Below are 19,393 nucleotides of genomic sequence, written 5' to 3'. Positions count from 1 at the left end.
AAAGCCTTAATTTAAAGCTTCTGCATTATTCAAAATGGTGCTCACTCCCCCCACAGCCACAATGATCTCCTGAAATATGAGTCTGTCCATATACCTAAACTCTCTTCACTACCAACCAATCAACAAACTAACAAAAACAAAAAACAAACCCAAACCAAAACAAACCCAAAACCAAAACACATTTTTAAAATGAAGATTCTTAGCAGGGCTCTGGTTATATGGTCTCTTTGTCCACCTCTGTATTCCCTGTCTTAACACTTATTGGGGTGTTTTTTTTAATTCCAGAAAAATAAGCAGTTTCAGTCTATGCATTTTCTCCTGTGTCCTTGGCTTGGAATGCTCATCGCATCTTTCTTTGCCTGGTGAACAATTATTTACTTTAGAACATTCTGATATCTTCAGGGACTCTTCCCTGGTTCTCCATTCCAGCATTGGCCTGACTCCCAGCTCCGTGCATATGTCTATTTTTTAAAATCTTCTATCTAATATTCCATACGATTTTATTTTACTTTGAATTTCAGTTCTCTAGGTCTCATAGAACTATTTAATCTTTGTATCTTGTCCCCTAGCAGAGTGTGGCACCCAAGAAATGGTTATGCGGCCGAAGTTCGGTCACGAATGACCCAAAGACCTCCGCTACAAACCTTGGGCTCAGAATCCCTAAATTATATCTCAAAACTACCACGCTGGCAAGTGCCCCCAGAACACAAATCCCTTTTCCAGAGTTTAAAATGTATTAAGTCACCAGTACTCATCTTAGGTCAAGGCTCCAAGCCTGGGCTAACCCTGATCAGTGTGAGCGGGCAAAGGGAGATCTAATTTCTAGGAAACATACTCCAAGTCCGCGGTGGCGGAAAGCAGAACCGTAGGCGTCACAAGGGGGCGACCAGCGTGGGTAGGGCTCAGTCCCACCCAGACCCGTACACACTCTTGGTTTTCAGGTGGACACCATCCAGGTGGCTGTCCCATCCGTGCCGCGTGGCCCGGGGAACATCAGGGCACACTTCTCCCGGACCCCTTCTGCGGGAGCGGCAGCAGCAGCGCGGCAGGATGCGGTGGATGTCACCACGCGGTGGCCAGCCTCCACCCGGCGACGGGCGGGCAGCGGGACGCGGGTGGGTAAGCCCTCGGTGTTCGTGGGCTGGTACCCCGGAACTCCCGAGGGAAGGAGGTGCCGCGAGGAGTTGATCGGTTTCTCCGGAGTTGCGCAACTGCCAGCGCCGCGGGGCGGGCGGTCCCGCCCGCGTCCCAGCGCCGCCGGCCCGCGCCGACCCCCGCAGAGTCCGAACCAAAAGCGAAAGGAGCCGCGCGGCGGGGAGGTCGTCGCGAGCCTCCAAGCCCGCGGGGCCGCGGCTTTGTGACTTCACTCGTTTCGCAACAAGCCCGGGCCGCCCGGGCCCCACCTACCCCGGCCCGTCGCCTCGCCGCGCGCGTCCTCCTCCGCTCCCCGCGCTTCCCCTCCCTCCGGGGCCGGGCCTGCCCCCGCCGTCGCGGAGCCTCCCGTCCGGCCGCCCGTGGCTGTCCGCGCGGTGGCTGCCGCCTGGCGGGCCGGCACGTGGCTGCCCTCGCCCCGCGCCGCAGCCCGGAGCAGCCCAGCGCCCGGCCCCGCAGAGCGCCGCGCACTCCCGGCGGCGCGATGCTGTGCTTCTTGAGGGGAATGGCCTTCGTCCCCTTCCTCCTGGTGACCTGGTCGTCCGCCGCCTTCATCATCTCCTACGTGGTCGCCGTGCTCTCCGGGCACGTCAACCCCTTCCTCCCTTACATCAGGTGAGGGGCAGGGTAGGCAGAGGGCTGGGGACCAGGCAGAGGCACTACAGGGGAGCGCTGCTGTTGTAGAGGGCAGGGGATCGGACCCAGCTGGAGTGTTTTGCAGAAAGACGGGGGTCTGACCGCGAGGAGAGGAGAGGGTGCATCCTGGCAGATGTGTAGGGAAGCTGGGAGTACGGAGCTGAGCAGTGGTAGTTGTGACTTTACCCTGAACGCCAGACAGAGCGGCATCAGGAGGGGTTCAGGATAGACAGTAGAACTTGCAGACTAGGAATGGTACAGAATCTGTAGAAGACGCTTCTTGGGCGATATTGAAACAAGGGCGGGTCCTGATGGATGCCATTTATTGGAAGTGCAAGTTGCAGATCCAGGTGAGCGCTAAAACAGCTCACAAGTTTCACTTCCGCTTCCCACCATCCTCCTGAAGCGGATAGCTGGCTCATTTTTTATGAAAGGAAACTAAGTTTAAGCAGATGTTGAAAAACCACCAGTGTGACCCTGATGTCACAGCTGGGAAATGGTGGAAGCAGAATTCACACACACCTTGATCTGTCCTATGCCAAAAGCAACAGTGCTACCTCCAGGCCTTTGGGAGCTGAGTTTAAGCTCTTATAGATGGAGCTGCCCAAGAACCCTCTGGGTTCTGTGTCCCCAAAGTCAGAGCCCACAAATTGTCAACTTGTCATATTCTTTGTGTTGTCATTATTTTGTTTCCTTCTTCATGAGTTTTTCTTGAGTTTTGACCCAGCCTTTTGAGGGTCACTTCATCAGCGCCCCAGACACATGTCCTGATCCTTTTCATGTGGCTCCCAACTCTGTGCTTTCCTGGCGGATGTGTTTATTAGAACGATTCTTCATTATTTAAGTGCTGTGACTCCTCTGGGTCTGTAGTGACTAGTGAGGGGATAAAAAAGTTGATGACATTCAAAGTTTGTAGAGATTTCTAGAGATTGTAGGACCTCTCCCACCTGCAGCCATTCTGCCTATGTGCAATGTTCTGTAATTTTTTTAGTGAGTGAGGAAGGGGAAACGAAGATGAAGCAAGAGGAGACTAGAGTTTAGAAATGCAAGAAAGAGAGCTTTATGGAGAATAGGGCAAGTCTGCAGTACTGGTGGTGGTTTTGCCCATGCACAAAGAGGTGTTCCATGCATCAAGCAGACTCTCCCATCAGGCCTTGTGCCCCTGCAGAAACCTGGGCCTGGTTTCTCAAGGCTCATCTCTGTCCCACGTGCCATTGTCTTGCTCCTCTTGATTCTGAAGCAGAATAGATAGATCCTCTTAGACTTGTGTAAAAAGCTGCTTTTCCTGCAGTGATTTTTATTGAGAAGGGTAGCTGTGTTTGTCCTGGATCCGAAGGTCAGGAACAGATAATATTTGATACACATTGGCCAGGCAATCAGAGGGCAGGGTTTGAGTCTTTGTAGAGGTGTGTGATATAGTTGTGATTAATATCACCTCCCAAGGTGAACTTGAAATGGAAGACATTCAGAAATGGGGAAATGAGCTGATAAGATGAACCACTTGTGTGATACTCTAAGAAGAGGTTTTAAAGTAAACAAAGAAAGGAAGCCCTTAGGAAAAGCAGAATTACAGGAGGAAAGGGCATGAGATTGTCCTCTTGCTGCCAGGAACCATCACCCTACAATCAACAAGCATGTATGTCTTGCCCACATGTGCCTGGGCCTTTTAGATTGTCTCCTCTCTCTGCCTACAAGAGCAGCTGGAGCACTAAATTGCCTCTGCCCCTTCTAGAAAACTAAATAACCGAGGCAAGGGCAAGATGTAGATAAGAACTAGACATCAGGACCTGATGGAAGGAGTGCCAGATTTATCAGTTTTGTCCAGAAATGTTCAATCTTATCTCTTGTAATTCATCTCTGCTCTCAATACCTCCTATTCTTCCTTACACGCACCCCCCCTCCACCGCTCCCTCCACTTCCTCCAGCCACACTGGTTTCCTTCCTGTGTGTTACATATGTGCGCCTCCCCTCATGGCCTTTGCACTGGCTCTTCCTCTGCCAGAGTGCTCTACCTCCATATTTCACCCTCTCCTCCTCCTTTGTTCAGATATTATCTCCATGAGGCCTGCTCTGATGACCCTATTTAAAATTGCACCCTAGTGCTCCTGATCCCCCATATCCAGTCTTATTCTTCCCCATAGCACTTATCACCTTCCAACAAATTATGTGATTTACTTATGATGTTGCTTGTTTGTTTTCCCTCTCCGAAGTGTGAGAGATCCATCAAGGCTCCCAATATGTGTCGAATTAACAGTTCTCAGGCAGTCACTAATGGGTATTGTTATCATTCCTCCTAGAACAGGGCAGATTCCTTCAGGGAAGGCCTGATTAGGTAGGTCACTGGTGGTTGGTCAGCGATTTGGATGTACAGACAGACGCTCCTCGACTTTGGGGTTACGCCCCAATAAACCCATTGCAAGACAAAATGTGTTTAGTAACCTAACCTACAGAATAGGATAGCTCAGCCTAACCTACCTTAAATGTGCCCAAAACACGTACATTAGCTATAGTTGGGCAAAATCATTGAACACGAAGCCTGTTTTATGATAAAGTGTTGAATGTCTCATGTCATTTGTCAAATACTGTACTGAAGTGAAGAAACAGAATGGCTGTATGGGGACTCACCATTAATCATTAGCACAGCTGAAAGTACCCTGGGCCTGAAGGATGTCTGAAGCATTGAACCAAAACAGAACCCTGGCAACATAGTACACTTTAGGGTACCATTTTTTTAAAAACTTTTTTGTTTTATTAAAGTATAGTTGGCATACAGTATTATATTCATTTCATGTCTTTGACATAGTGATTGGACATTTATAGAGTATAAATTGTTTACTTTTGTGATCTTGTGACTGGGAGCTGAAGTTCATGGCCACCGGCCAGCATCACCAGAGAGTATCATACTGCATATCGCGAGCCTGGGAAGGGATCAAAATTCAAAATTTAAAGTATAGTTTCTGTTGAATGCGCATCGCTTTCACACCACCATGAAGTAAAGAAAATCAAAAGTAGAACCATCGTAAGTCGGGGACCATCTGTATTTAGAATGAGCCTCCTTTTATGTGATGACATTGTTCAACCAATCTGTTCCAATGTCTTTTAAACAAGTGGAACACATTGAAGAAGAGCCTTTGCAATCTAATTAAGAGCCTGAACCTGGGAGGATCTCTGTCTAGTATGGCATTCAAACCCAGCCTCCTTATCAAATATTTTCTTACAACATTGTTATCTTCAGTATATTGGATAAATGGGAAAATAGCTCTTAGGCATATGGAAAGATGCTCAACCTCATGAATCAAGTAAAAAATTCAAATTAAAACTCCTTGCTGCCTCTTTTCATCTCCTAGACTGGCAGAAACCCAAATATTTGGCACACTTTCTTGGTGAGTCTTTGGGGAAACAGGCTCTCATATGTTGCTGGTAGGGATGTAAATTGATTCAATCTCTATCGAGGAACTTTGGTATTATCTATCAAAATGTCAAAATTATATATCTACACGGTTACTCAATATTGCTTTCAATAACAAAAGGTTGGAAACCATGCAAACATCCATCAGGAGAGGACAGGCTAAATAAATATAATTTATCCAAAGAATACCTCAAACAAAGCTCTCTTTAAATTAATACATTGATATGGAAAAATTTCTGATACATTGTTACATGGAAAAAGCAAGATGTAAAACAAAGTATGCTACCAATTAGTGGAGGAGGTGGAGGTTAGGAGTGAGGGGCAGGGAATAGTATACATTTGTATTTGTTTATATAAACTAATAAAAGTTTATCTGTGTATGATGGAGGAAGTTGGTCATGGTCAGGGAAACCTTAGCAGATGGGAATAAGGTGGAAATAAGACTTTTTTTTGCCATACTTTAAAAAAGTTAATCTCTTTATTTTGAGATAATTGTAGATTTATATGCAATTATAAAAAGTAATACAGAAAGGTCCCATATGTCTTTTACCCAGTTTTTCCCAAAAGTAACATCTCGCAAACCTGGCATACCTTTTTGTATTTATTTTTCAGCCAAATGGATGGGTTTTCTATCAAAAAACTAAATTAAAAACATGGGATTCAAACAGCCACTAAATTTAACGAGTTGGAGTAGAACAGTGCAATAGTTCTGTATTATGAAACCATTAATGCAAGGATGTCAAAACCGAGGACAAATAAAAGTCAGTCTGAAAGGATTAGTTTAGATTTTTACAAGGTTACACCCATATTCTTGAGAATCATCCATAGTTAATGTGTTTCTTATATTTCCTCCATGACCAAATCCCTCAGGCTGTCTTGGATCAACATTGCTTATCAACTCCTCCCAGATGATAAACTACTCTGGTTACATCTTCTTTGGCTTGTGTCTCATGCTTCCAGAATATTCTGTGGCTTTTTAAAGTTTTGCCAATTCTGCATCACAGTTGCATCCTTTATTACCCTAGTCTCACTTTTTTTGCAAGTGCTATTTGCTATATACATTGTGGTCTTTGGCCACACCCATTGTTCCTCTTGACCACAAATCTTGGTCAGTGATTGGTGACAGAAAACCTAGAATTAAGCCACCTTAAAAGGGGGACCAAATGGCATAATAAATAAATAAAAGAAGTTGGGTTTTTAACTCCAAAAATGAATCTGAAAATTAGGGAAATTATTTTATCTTTCATTTAGTTAATGATCACAAAGTTTAGATTATAATCACAATTATGTGCTAATTCTTATAATGAATAAAATTTATTATAACAAACACTTCTTATAATGAACAAAATAAAATGAAAAGACAAAATTCTTGTAATGAACTAAAAATCTTAAAATGATTCAGGTGCTGCTATTTTAAGGGAGGAGTACATACTTTTCAATACTTGACACAAAGTCCTCGATTTCACATTTGTCTTTTGAAGGGAGACATGAAGCAGCTTATTTTTGAAGAAATGATTTATGACTTCAGTTTTTCCAATGACCATTCTTAATCTGTGTAAGAATATTGATTTTGTGGACTGTCTCTCACACAAAAGTTCCATGACATTAGAGATTTAGGGTCTGTTCACTGCTGCATCCCCAGCATTTATGAAAGTTCCAGACACATAGGTGCTTAGTAAATACACCAGATGCACCTGTTTTATTTATGTTTGTTTTATTAATTTTGTCATCTCCTCTTCAATTGTTAACTGATTCTGTCAGTGTTGTTCATTGCTTTTGGCAATGTCGTTCATCTCTTCTCCAACACTATGTCTACTGACTTCATGAAATTCTCCATGTTTTACAAGATTTGAAACCTCAATCTGTAGCCAATTTGACTATTTACTTATCAACCTTCCCAGATAATAAGCCACTCTTTATATCTTCTTCTTAGGCTCAGTCTCATGCTTCCAGAATATTCTGTGGCCCTTTATTTTTAAAGTTTTGCCAGTTCTGCATCCTGCTTGCTTCTTATTAGCTTAGTCTCACTTTTTGTGCAAGTGCTGTTTGCTGGATAGAGTGTGGGCTTTGGTCACTCTCATTATTCCTTCTCAGGACCAAAAACACCGTTTAGTGATTGGTGATGAAAACTGGGTCATCTGTTTATACAGCATTTGATAATCATACTGAGAGGCAACATAGTGTGTTGGATAAGGGAACAACTTTGGAGCAGACAACTTTGGTTAGAAAATACCATGTGCTCCACCTATAGGACTTCAGACAAATTACTTGACTTCTCTCTTCCTCTCCGATAATAACACTTCCCTTATAAGTTAACACATGAACCCACTTAGATCTCATTAACATTCTGGTCCAAGAAAGTAATAAGTTCTCTGTAAGCATTTGCTATTAGTATTATCAAAGGAGCAGTCCACAGTGGTCTGGATAGATGCCAACGTTAAGTAGGAAAGCACATTTGGTTGAGGGCTAATTTTGTAAGTGATCAGTTTATTGGTGGAGGATATAGCAGGTTTCTTTATCTTTCTTTCCTCCTTTTTTTTCCTCCTTTTGAAGTTGATCAGCAACCTTTATTCTGCTCCTTATCATTCATTAAACAACCCACACAATTCATTTCCTTTACCTCTGCCCCAAGTAACAGTAGCCAGGAATGGAATACACAATAGTGGAAGACCTTGTAGAGAAAACTAACCAGCCTCAACTTAATGAACTTACTGGTTTAACTGATAACTTCATTTTCTGAAAAATAAACAGACTCAAGCCAGTGGACCCTGAAAACTCCTCCCAGTGGTGGCCACTCTCTGAGCTGCTCTGCTTTCTTCTTTCACCTGTTTCTTTGTATGTTTATCAAATGCCAGCTGTGTTTGTTCTCAAATTTGTTTATGTCAATTGTATTTTGTTTATTGTAATGGTGTCATTTAACTCAATATCCATAAACTTGGTCTGTAAATGCAAAAAGAGAATTGTAATTTCTAAGGAAACTCGATTAAATGTTTTGGAAAGATTCAAAAGAGATAAGTCAAAAAAATTGTAATTTATTTAATAGTGTTTATGACAAATGTAAAGATTTACAAAAACTGACAAAACACTAGAAGGATGCTGCATTCAAATTGCTTCAAAAGTGTCTTTAAGATTTCTCTCCACTCTAAAGAAACCCAAACTGGAAATGAGATCATTCAGAGTAAATGGTTTATATGCCAGGAAGACAGATATAGTGGACTTGTACTCGGCTGTAGTGGACTCATACTCTTGTGACGGCCTTGGCCTACATCAGCAGGTAGGCAAGTGACTGTACCTTTAGATATCTGTGGTGTGTATGTAACCATAAAAGTTTTTATGACTTCTCGCTTCAACCAACTCTTTTGATTACTAACTGTGTTGAATTTCAGGCAGTTCGACTGTAACGACGGGGTCCCAGGTAATAACTAATCACAGAATGAAGTCTGTGTGCATAATTTTGACACAATTTTACTGACACTCATCTTTATAGTGCAATGATTATGGCCTCCTAGTATCTCTAAGCCATAGAGTTATTAGAACGAAAAAGGAGGCATGCCATTGAAAAGTTTGAGCTAAAAAAGTATCCTTTTAAATTGTAATTTATAGTTTAATATTTTCTTCCAAAAAGCATTACCAAAATTAGTTAATTCTAAGAAAAGAATAATGAGAAAATTGAAGATCCCAAAATTTTACAGCTTGAAAATTAATTGATGTTTGGCTTCTGAACCAATTGTAAATAGATAATTTCTCCTCTGTTCAATTTAAATTTTCCATTGCCACTTGATAACGTTACCGTCCCCCCCGCCGACTAAATTAAATAGAATTGTGAACGTTTTTCTTTTGCTACTCCTACTTTTAAAAAGGCATTAATTGCTCAAGAGTCTTGACTGATGCAGGGCTGACAACTTTTAAATATAAGGGCTCAATTTCAACTTAAAAAAAGAAAAAGTCTTCCTAAACATAATAGTCCTGTTTACCTGACAGTAATTGTGTCTCAGTCCAACAAGAATATGCATTGTAGAGTTATTGCATGCCAAGGACAACTTATGAATGGTTCCAGAAGGATTAGCTGATGCTGACGTGGTTGTAAGTATACAATACTGTAAACTTATATGGAAATATGATATCATACAAAGCACAACAGAGAAGAGTCCTAAGTTGTGTCCATTAAAATTATCCAGCTCTAGATGCAGGACCTGGCGTCCCCGTATGCTATCTATTTGACCTTTTTTAAGACTCAGTTTCCTCATTTTTCAGATCGCGATAGTAGGTACTTTCCTTATAATGTTGTGAGGATGTGCCTGGCCAAGTGTAAGTGCCGAGAAAACGTTAATTATTTTTTCTTTTGTAATATCAACAGCTTTAGTCTAAGCAGCAATGCTTTCTAGATTCCCCTCAAAAAACTTCTCGAATGTGACCTCTTACTCACCTCCCTCTTGATTAACGCTCTGGTCCCAGCCACTGTCATCTCTTGACAAACTGCGGGAATAGCTCCCTCATATGGTTTTCCTGGTCTACACTTGTCCCTCTACAGTCCTTTTGTACCATCCTTTAAAAACATTAACTTCATATCACTTCCCTGCTCTCAGCCCTCACCAGCTTTCCCTCATGCTTAGAATAACATTTGGAGTCCTTATCGCAACCATGGGGCTCTCGGTGACTCCCCCCGCCACATGCACACACATCCTTGCTCGCTCCCCTCCAGCCACACCACTTCCTTGCAGTTCCTCTAACATATTGCCACCTCTAGGGCTTTGGCTTCGCTATTCTCTCTGCTTGTAATTTTCCTGGCCCAAATATTCCATTTCATTCAGATGTCTGTTCAAGTACCTTTCCCAGATTACTCTGTCTCAGGTAGGCGGCTCACCTAGCCCTCTGTCTTCTTCTCCAGCTTTCCTTTCCTTCACAGCATTTATCACCCCGAGACTGTTTTTACTGCCCGCCGCATAGGAATATAAGTTCCACGAAAGAGGGACTTTTTCTGTTTTATTTACAACTACATTCACCATGCCTACAAAGTTGCCCATTACACAGAAGGCAGTCGGTAACTATGTGTTGAATCAATGAATCCTTGAAGTTTTTGTTAGCTATCAAGCTTCTTGAAGGTAGTGAATTATTATTTTTTATCTCTGTATCCCCAATCAACTGTCACAGTTCCCGAAGCTTAAACAATTTTTTAAAAAATGCGGTATGAGTGACCAAAGAGGAAACTCAGATTGACAGAGGGAAAATTATATATGAGTCGTGTGAGGAAAGAGCAAGTTATTTGCATTTACGAGCAGGAAATTCTTTTTACATTTAAAAATAGTCTATATAGCTTTACCATGCCACTCTAAGGTAATTGTCACCAAGTAAAGCTGCCTAAAAGTTAGTCTTAATAATTAAAAGCATCTCATAAAATGTAATTACTTTTTATTATCATACTTATTCCTTTTAAATAATGTATTTAAATATTGTGAAGATAGAGGAAGTAATGACCTCCTTTTACTGGTGCATTAAGTGTTTTTAGGTTCTAAGTCTTGATTACTCTTCCAAGCAATGGGCCTAGGATTTTAATAAGCCTCAGTCTGGGCACGTAGATAAGTTTGCATCTTGCCATGTCAGTCCTCCCAATAAACCATGACTCCAAGCTTTAGAGTAATGGAATTGCATGTATCCAGTGATTTAAAGAACAGCATTTGACCAAGCTCATATGGTCATACATGCCTTTTTTGTATTGTTTCCATTCCTTTGAACATCAAGTGATTACGCACTAGCTCAACATTACAAATTAATTTGGAGAAGGACGTTAGATGAATGACTTGGAATTTTCCATGATGAAATTAACTTGTAGAATTACAAATGAAGGAAGTGTAGACATAAACTGATTTCCTAGGCACGACCTACCCTGGAAACTACCGTGTACACATAATCTCAGCAGCTTCTAAGCCACATGCAAATGAGCTATTAGTTCCTATCCCCTCTTCACTTTTCAAGAAGTGCCTCATTTATGAGGTGGCAAGTGGGGAGGTAGATAGGACTGGGGCAGGGCTGGAACCACATTGCTTAAGCCATGTGGTACAAGATCATGTGGTTGGGAGTTGAGTAGGGAAATTGCTTTTGCTGGGTTAGGAAGCAACAGATTTTTCTTCTCATTTTCCAGTTTCCTGAAGAATCTGGTACCTAAGTACAGCCACACCAACCAAAGACGACTACTTCTGCCTTTGCACAATTAGATAATTTAGTTTGAACTTAAAAAAATTAATAAAACAAAGAGACGCTGCCCACAGGATCTCTTGGTACTTCCTCAGTGTTATACTCATCTGGATTCCAACATCAGGCAGAAGATGTAAAGCGATATTTATATATGATATAACATATTAGCACATTTTCTTTTGCTGCTTGGGAAGCTTTTTAGATATTCTTGAACAAAATTTCACCAAATGTTTTAGGTACCATTTTGTCATTTTAATGGAAATAAATCACAAACTGACCATTCTTACCTGACAGATTGGGGAATTTGTGTCTCCAATTATGTCTAACACATAGTAGGTGTTCTGTAAATATTTTTTTGAGGAGTGGGTAATTTTCATAGTTAGATGTGGAGCCAAAAAAAAAATTTTTTAAAGATGGCTGCATTTAATCAAACAACTGGTTATGAATGCATTAATATTTTCCCCAACTTTTGTAATGTCAACACTGCCTATGTTTTGCCAAGTGTAGAAATGTCGTCCCATTGGTGCTTGTGCATTGATGGTGAGTGTTGTAGACTCAGGAATTCTGAAAGAAAATCAGATTTACCATGGCAGTGAATATTTGTGAAAGACCTTTATAATTAAATTATGGCATTCGAGAAGCTGTGAGGTCTTGCTTACTTGACCTTTCTTGGTATACAGCAAAGGTGTGTTGATTCCTTATTACCATCGTGGTTCATTGCCCAGGTGTGCTGGAGACAGCTGGTGTGTGCTCCCGAAAGCCAACTGTGTGCATTGCTTCCCAACTCTGTGTTCAGTGACCTACATTTTGGTAGCTTGAATTTTTGACATTTTGAAAGTATTTATACCATGGAAGTGGGCTTATGCCACAAGTCAACTAGAGCTGGTTGTTAAGCCTTTACCCGCACATCAGTCTTGGTTCTCTGCCTCACCCCCAATAGTTCTTCTAATTGCTTTGTTCCTTGCCTGCTGTTAGAGCACAATGAAGGCAGGAAAGTTAAGGAGTTAGACATCTGGAATATAGATTCTGCTATGTAATAGCTCTGTGACCTTGAACAGGATGAGTTCTCTAATACCAGTTTTCTCCTTCGTAAAATGAAGTTGATATAGGACCCATGTATGTATGATAAGCACCTAACAGTGCCTGGTGCATAGTCAATGTTCAATAAGTGGTATCTTTTAGATCAGTTTTTTTTGTTGTTGTTGCAAATACTGATAGTCATTTATTCAAAAAATACATATGGAGTGGTTATTGGCAAAACACTAGTGTGCAGACAAACAAGAATTAAATACCACCCTGAAATTCTGAGCTTTCAGATCGCATGTCTGATGTTGTGCGGCCTGTACATCTGGGCCCTTGCCGTATGTCTTGGTTTTCTGTGAGTGGACTGACAGTCCCTGAGTCTGGTCTTCTTATCTCCTGTTAGAAGACCTTAGTCCCCCTAACTCCCCATCCCCCTAAATATCCTCCTCACTCTTTCATTTCCTTCTCTTCCTCCACAAACAAACAAACCGTCTTACTGGCATGTGGCAGGTTACTCTTAGACTTTTGTTAACAAGTCCTCTTGCATGGGTCACCTGGTTGCTGCTGTTTTATATCCTAATGTCAAGAAGAAAAGGCTTGATTTCCCTGTGAGAATGAATCTTCCGGCCCCAAAGTGCTGCCCAAGGGTTGGAGCGATCTCTACCTTCTTCCCATTACTGGCTCCATTCTCTCCTCACCCACTCAGCCCCATATCGTGCCCAGAAGGGTGTCCCCCATCTCAGGCTGCCTTCACTTCAACATTTCTTTAGTGAGAATAAATAGAGGCCTTTGGGTAAAAGGAGGAACATTAACCTCTTTATACTCTTCAAATATTAAGTGTTCATGAAACTTAAAGGCTCCTACTTTCCACAAACACAGGCTTCTTGTGGAATTTTTCAAATACTTTGAAGTGCGTCTTTTTCAACATGATCAGGTTTTCAATACTCAAGTTTCAGAACTGTTTGAAAATGTGGGAAGACGCAAGATGGGTATGCGTTGTTTCCTGTTGGAAGCTCTTTTGCTATCAGTTTTAAACTGTTGCTTTGTACGAGCAGCTGGAAGATGTAAACATTCAAACCTTGACGGATGAATAAAGAACAGGACCTGTCAAACACAGTTTCCAGCTCGTTCAATAAATGAATTGATAGATGCACCTGGAAAATATTTTATATAAACTATGTTTTGTTAAAATAATTTATCACAATTAATATGACCTCAATACTCTATTGTTTCCATAAGGTACTGATAGGCATCAATAATATCGTTCAGAGTTTCATGATTATATTTTCAGCAGTGTGAATTTGTGCATAAATAAAATTGTTAAGAAAATTTAAATGTGTTTATGTGTATTTAATATTCTAAGGGTAGATTTTTCAAATGTGATTTTAGACTTATTTTTTCCCTGAAACGGTCACAATGAAGTCTTCACCAAGAATGGACATATATCAATCAAGTTTAGTAAGCTCGATCATTTCAGAAACACCACCACACCATTCACTTTAAGCATTTCCTAGCTTTTTACAATGAAATAAAAAAAAGAAAAATGTAATCTTTCATGGGAGAAAAATGAATTTTAGATTTTTCGGAGCCAAAATGAAAATACTGTAGAACAAAATCAGGTCAAATCTTTGGAATTCAAAGTGACTTAACACCTAGAAGAAACACCATATAAAACCTGCCAATTACATGCCTGCCCAGAGGTCTGAACTGAATTCATTTTTAATAATTCGGATATTTCTTCTCTTTCTCAGTGACACAGGAACAACACCTCCAGAGAGTGGTATTTTTGGATTTATGATAAACTTCTCTGCATTTCTTGGTAAGTCCATAATAATTATTATAAATAAATAAATAATGCACAATCTCCGGTGACATGAAATATATGATTTACAGTTTGTGTATAATATTTTATTTTTTAATAAATTTTCACAGACTTTATTATTTTAGAGCAGTTTTAGATTTGCAGCAAAACTGAGCCAAAGGTAGAGATTTCCCATATAGCCTCTGCTCCTCCCCCCAACCCCGCAGCCTCCCCCATCATCAATATCCCCCACCAGAGTGACGCATTAGTTAGAGTTAATGAATATTCATTGACACATCATAATAAAACAAAGTCCATAGTTTTTACATCAAGGTTCACTCTTGATGCGTATCATCGTTTAAAAGTATAACCTTTCAAACTAGAATTTTGCTTTACTTCGAGAAGCTAAATGACTAGAAATCCAGAGTTATTTATGATCTTCTTATAGAACTATTTTTCACTTCATCCGGTAATTTGCCACAAGATTTTGAAATAGATTTTATTTGTATTTTGATTTTTAAAATTGTGACTTATATCCAATAGATTTGTGGAAACCAAAGAGGCCTAATATATAAACTACAATTTCTCAGAGTGTGTTCTGAAGGCAACGTACATGAAAATCATCTGGGGTCCTGGTTAAAATGCATGTTTCGGGGCCACACTGCTGATCTACTCAGTCAGAACTTCTAGAGTGGGGCCAGGAGCATGAGTGGTGAACAAGCACTCTAGGGGACTTAGATACTCACTAAAGCCGAGAACCCACTGACAAAGGTATTGTCTCACTTGTTAAAGAGAGGGGAAAGGTGAAGCAGGGACGTTTGTCTCCAATTCAGGTATGATTTTTTTTTTTTTTTAATTCCTCAAGTGCACCTGAGATGCAGTTGCTAGAATACAACCCTCTCATGAGCAAATTAATGTACTGACTGAAAAACTTAATCTATGATGGAGTGATCCAAGTGTATAGATGTAAGATATAGGACTCTTTCCTTAGTCCTTCCATAAACGCCTACCCTATGCAACAATCAGGTGTTTTCCAAGAGCCTCTCCTGTAACCAGCACTTCTGTCCCTCTCTATTGGTACAGGGTGGGAAGGGACAGAGGTGCTGGAAACCCTACTTAGTGACTTGACACCTTTGGAATTTGATCACCCAACTTGGTAGAGAGAAAGTTTCACCCTGTCACCCATTCGTGGTCGTCCCCTTCCACGGATTTAGAGGTGAGCAAGGGGAAATAGAAATAGTCCATCAATCCAATTGCCCTCTTATACCATACTTGCCTGGAGTCCAGATTTAGAAGACAGATTATTTTATCACCAGCAAGTGATGAGTATGGATTTTTGCTTCTAAGCAAGGCAGAATCTGACATGAATGTCTTCATTTAAAATAGTCTATGATAAAAAATTAGCTTTAGCTTGCTTTTTAAAATTCAGCAAAAATATTACTAAGTGCCTACTCTGTGACAGACTCTGTGCTTAGGGCTGGAGTCTCAACAGCAGACAGACAAGGACCCTTCTGTCATGAAGATTACATTTTATTGTGAAATTACTCTCCAAAACAATAAATGGTATTTGGTTAATTGACTAGCTTTTTGGAAAAACATACCTTTAGTATCCTTCTCACATCATTTACAAAAACCAGTGGAAACTACAGAACTAAACATGAAAGCAAAACTATAAAAGGATTAAATTATAGGAAATATTTTTAAAAACTTAGGACGGAGAACTTTATCTAAATTTATACAAAAACCAGAAGCTAAATAGGAAAGAATTGAAAGATTTGGGTAGATAGAAAATTAAAACTTCTAAGTGATGAAAGATACAGAAACAAGGTTAAAGACGAACAACAGACCAGAAGAAAATATGTAATATTTATAACAGACAGTGGACTAATGTACATAATGTATAAAAGTAACTAAATTAAAAATGAATAGACAAACTCAAGAGAAAAATAAGGAAAAATGACATGCAATTCTCAAAAGAAATGTGTATGACCAGCAGACATACTGAAAGTTTCTCAGTCTCACTAATGATCAGAGAAATGCAAATTAAACCAACAGCTTGCCATTTTTCATTCATTAGTTTGGCAATAACTTAAAAGGCAATGACATATAGAATTGCTTTCAAACTCTGTTGTGTGAGTATAAACTGCTACAGTCTTGGCACACTTTGGAGATACCTCTTGACATTTTAATTGTGCAGTTTTTTTGACCCTGTCATGCTACTTCTAGGAATTCATCTTTCAGAAACATTGAAAGTATGCCAAAGACTTATATACCCAAGGATGTTCATTGAGAATTGTTTGAAGTAGGAAACATGTAGGAACAATGTAGAAATCTGTCATTAAGAGAATGATGAAATCAATATGGCACTTCACACTATATACCATGAGGAGACCCCGAAAAACAATGAGATTGACCTATTTGTACTGACATGGCAAGATCTCCATGGTACATTTTTAAGTGAAAAAAAGCAAGTCACAGAACAATATATGCCCAATAGCATTTATGTGAAAAGGATAACAGCCAAAAAGAGGTGTGCGTGCGTGTGTTTATCACCCTGGGGAGAGAGTAGGATGGGATGAGGAAGGACAGGGATGGGCGAGTGGGGAGACTATTGCAATCAGGAAATTGAAAATACAGACTTTAAAAGAGCAACGAAAAGCTGTTTCTGTGTTTTTCATTCCGAAAAGTCAAGTAACAGAAATTCATTTTAGTACTTTTCTTTTTCAGGTGCAGCCACGATGTACACAAGATATAAAATAGTGGAGAAGCAGAATCAAACCAGCTATTTCAGCACGCCTGTTTTTAACTTGGTGTCGTTAGTTCTGGGATTGGTGGGATGTATTGGAATGGGCATTGTAGCCAATTTTCAGGTATGACCAAAATTTTTTTTTTTGGGTTGTTGGGGTGATGGAGTATGTGTGTTTGGAGGAGAAAAGCAAGAACAGAAGAGCCACACTTGTGCCAGTATAGCACAAATAGTTGATGAGTTTGTAAAAATTGGGATAGTTTGCTTTTTAGAAACAAATATCATTTGAAAGTCAGTCCCGCCGGTACTCAGAAGAGTTGGGGCTCATGCGGGCACAGTTAGGAGAGAGCGGGCTTGGGACGAGGCTATGAGCTTTGCCTGGCTCCATATTCTTACTGATGTGGTTCGATGTGTTGGAAGAGCTACTTCAGCCATTGTAATGATTCCACTAAGGGTGTGAAAATATTAGTATATGAGTGTGTGTGTGTGTGTGTGTGTGTGTGTGTGTGTGTGTGTGTGTGTGTGCGACTCTACTCTACTGTTTGAACCTCTGGTATTTATTTAAAGAGCATCTGAACACTTTCACAGATGAGGATATATATATAGATAGGTACATGGAAGTGAAATAATTTGCTCAGTGTTCCTCAACTAATTAATTGTTGAGCTAAAACGTGGCCCCGTTGGAGCCAGTTAACTTACATGGTGACTACTGCAGAATCTGCTTGATATTTTCTTAGTTTGTCAAGTGTGTGAAAAAACCTTACTTGAATTATTTTGATTTGTGCATTCCTGTTCATCCCAAGGTCTCTCTCAGGAAGGCATGGGACCTATTTGTCTATGGAGACAATATTTAGTATTTTAAAAACATTTGTTGTATTTCAAATTATAGTACTCACCTCATAGGGTTATTGCAAAGACTCGATGAAAATAATGTGCAGTAACCAGCCGTCTGTCCTTGGCGGCCATCATGGTCATCATCAGTTGGTCATTACAGGCTATCATTACATACCCCTGTCCATCACTGTTGTCTCTTGGTGACAGCAGAAAGGAAGTTATTCCAGGACGACTTTTTTGTTCATCCCAGGGGTACTCCTTTAAGTTTTTTCCCACCAGAAGTGGATTGATCCTGTGTGGTGCTTATTTTTACAAAAAGGTGTTAGTCGTCACCGCTATCAGGCTGCTACAGTATGTCCGCACACTGAAGCACCAGCCTCGGGGGGCCGCCCCCTAGTGTTAATCTGGGAGGATAATAAATAACCTCAAGCCTCCACCTGCCCCATCTGCTTTCCGTCCCTTCGCTAACGTCTGCTCCCATGTTAAGTCGGCCCCTTGGCAGAGAGTCCTCTTGTCTGACCTGCACCACGTGCGCCTCATAGAGTCACGTTTTCTGCACTGCACATGGGGGATGCCATCTGTCAATGCAGGGCACACATTATGATAAAGAGCTCTGGGCCACTCAGTGCTGCCTTGAGGGGGGAGGGGAAGGCACCCTTCCTTGTGTGACACAGTATCTTTAGGACAGCTAACAGGGCCCCGGGATATTCTTTCAGGTTTCAGGGCCAACAAGTTTTCATGTTTGGATGTAACAAATCCATAATTATGAATGCTTCCTTGTTCACATTGGAAGCTAGAAAGGTGGGAGCCACACTTGTAGCCTCTTTGAAGCAAGTATGTAGGGCTTCATGGAGGGCATTTTGTGAACTAAATTCTGGCTTCTGGCTTCATGTCACTTTGCTACCCTTATTATTCCCTATGTGGCGAAATCAGACAAATAATGCTGCAATGCATGTTTGCATGTGACCTTTGGCACACAGTAGAGACACTCTGTGACATTTCCTTATGTTTTATGATTGCGTATGCATTTTGTTTTTCAGAACCACACTTATGAAAACATTGAATGCTTCAACTCATATAATTCTAATAGTAACCTTAGAAGACAGGTAGTATAATTTTCCTCATTCTCAATGGAGAAATAGAGGCCTAGAGAGGTTAATACTTAACCAAGATCATATGAGCAATAAAGGCAGAAGTGGCCCTTGTGTGAAAGCAGTCTGTCCAGAACCTGTGGGAAAGAGTTAACCTCAATGCCAGAGTGGGGAAATCTCTGAGAAAAAAGCATGTCACAATTCACACAGTTCTAGTATGAGAGAGCACGATGAAAAAAAGGTGGAGAGAAAGGGAGACCAGGAATGATATGATTTGTCTGGTGCAGTGTGGATGTGAATTGTTCAGTGGGCGTAGTTATTCTCCAAATCACTCAACCTTCTAAGTGAGACAGCTGTCAATTTTTAAACCACAAAGTCCAGACTTTAGGGAAAAACACTTAGATGGTTAGATAATTGAACTTTTGGTTCTCTTTCAGGTTTCCGTGATATGATTACATTTTTACAAAAACCAGAAATAGAATCTGTAACTTTCCCGAGAGCGAAGTGTT

General features: G+C 40.7%; 1 protein-coding gene across 1 annotated transcript in view; it reads left to right on the top strand.

Annotated features, from left to right (window-relative positions):
• The first annotated feature begins 1,255 nt into the window (after nucleotides 1-1,255).
• The window catches only part of DRAM1 (DNA damage regulated autophagy modulator 1), a 32,409-nt gene continuing 14,271 nt past the window's right edge, over nucleotides 1,256-19,393 (top strand). Inside the window, exons 1-3 of the mRNA XM_039877964.1 lie at nucleotides 1,256-1,767; nucleotides 14,164-14,231; nucleotides 16,941-17,083. Coding sequence (XP_039733898.1) covers nucleotides 1,637-1,767; nucleotides 14,164-14,231; nucleotides 16,941-17,083 — 342 coding nt within the window. The 5' untranslated portion in view covers nucleotides 1,256-1,636. The remainder of the gene's footprint in view (nucleotides 1,768-14,163; nucleotides 14,232-16,940; nucleotides 17,084-19,393) is intronic.

This window comes from Pteropus medius, unplaced genomic scaffold, assembly GCF_902729225.1.
Source record: "Pteropus medius unplaced genomic scaffold, Ma_sr-lr_union100, whole genome shotgun sequence".
Classification (NCBI taxonomy): Eukaryota; Metazoa; Chordata; class Mammalia; order Chiroptera; family Pteropodidae; genus Pteropus; species Pteropus medius.
The sequence above is the reverse complement of the archived record's forward strand: the minus strand, read 5'-3'. Positions and strand labels throughout refer to the sequence as shown.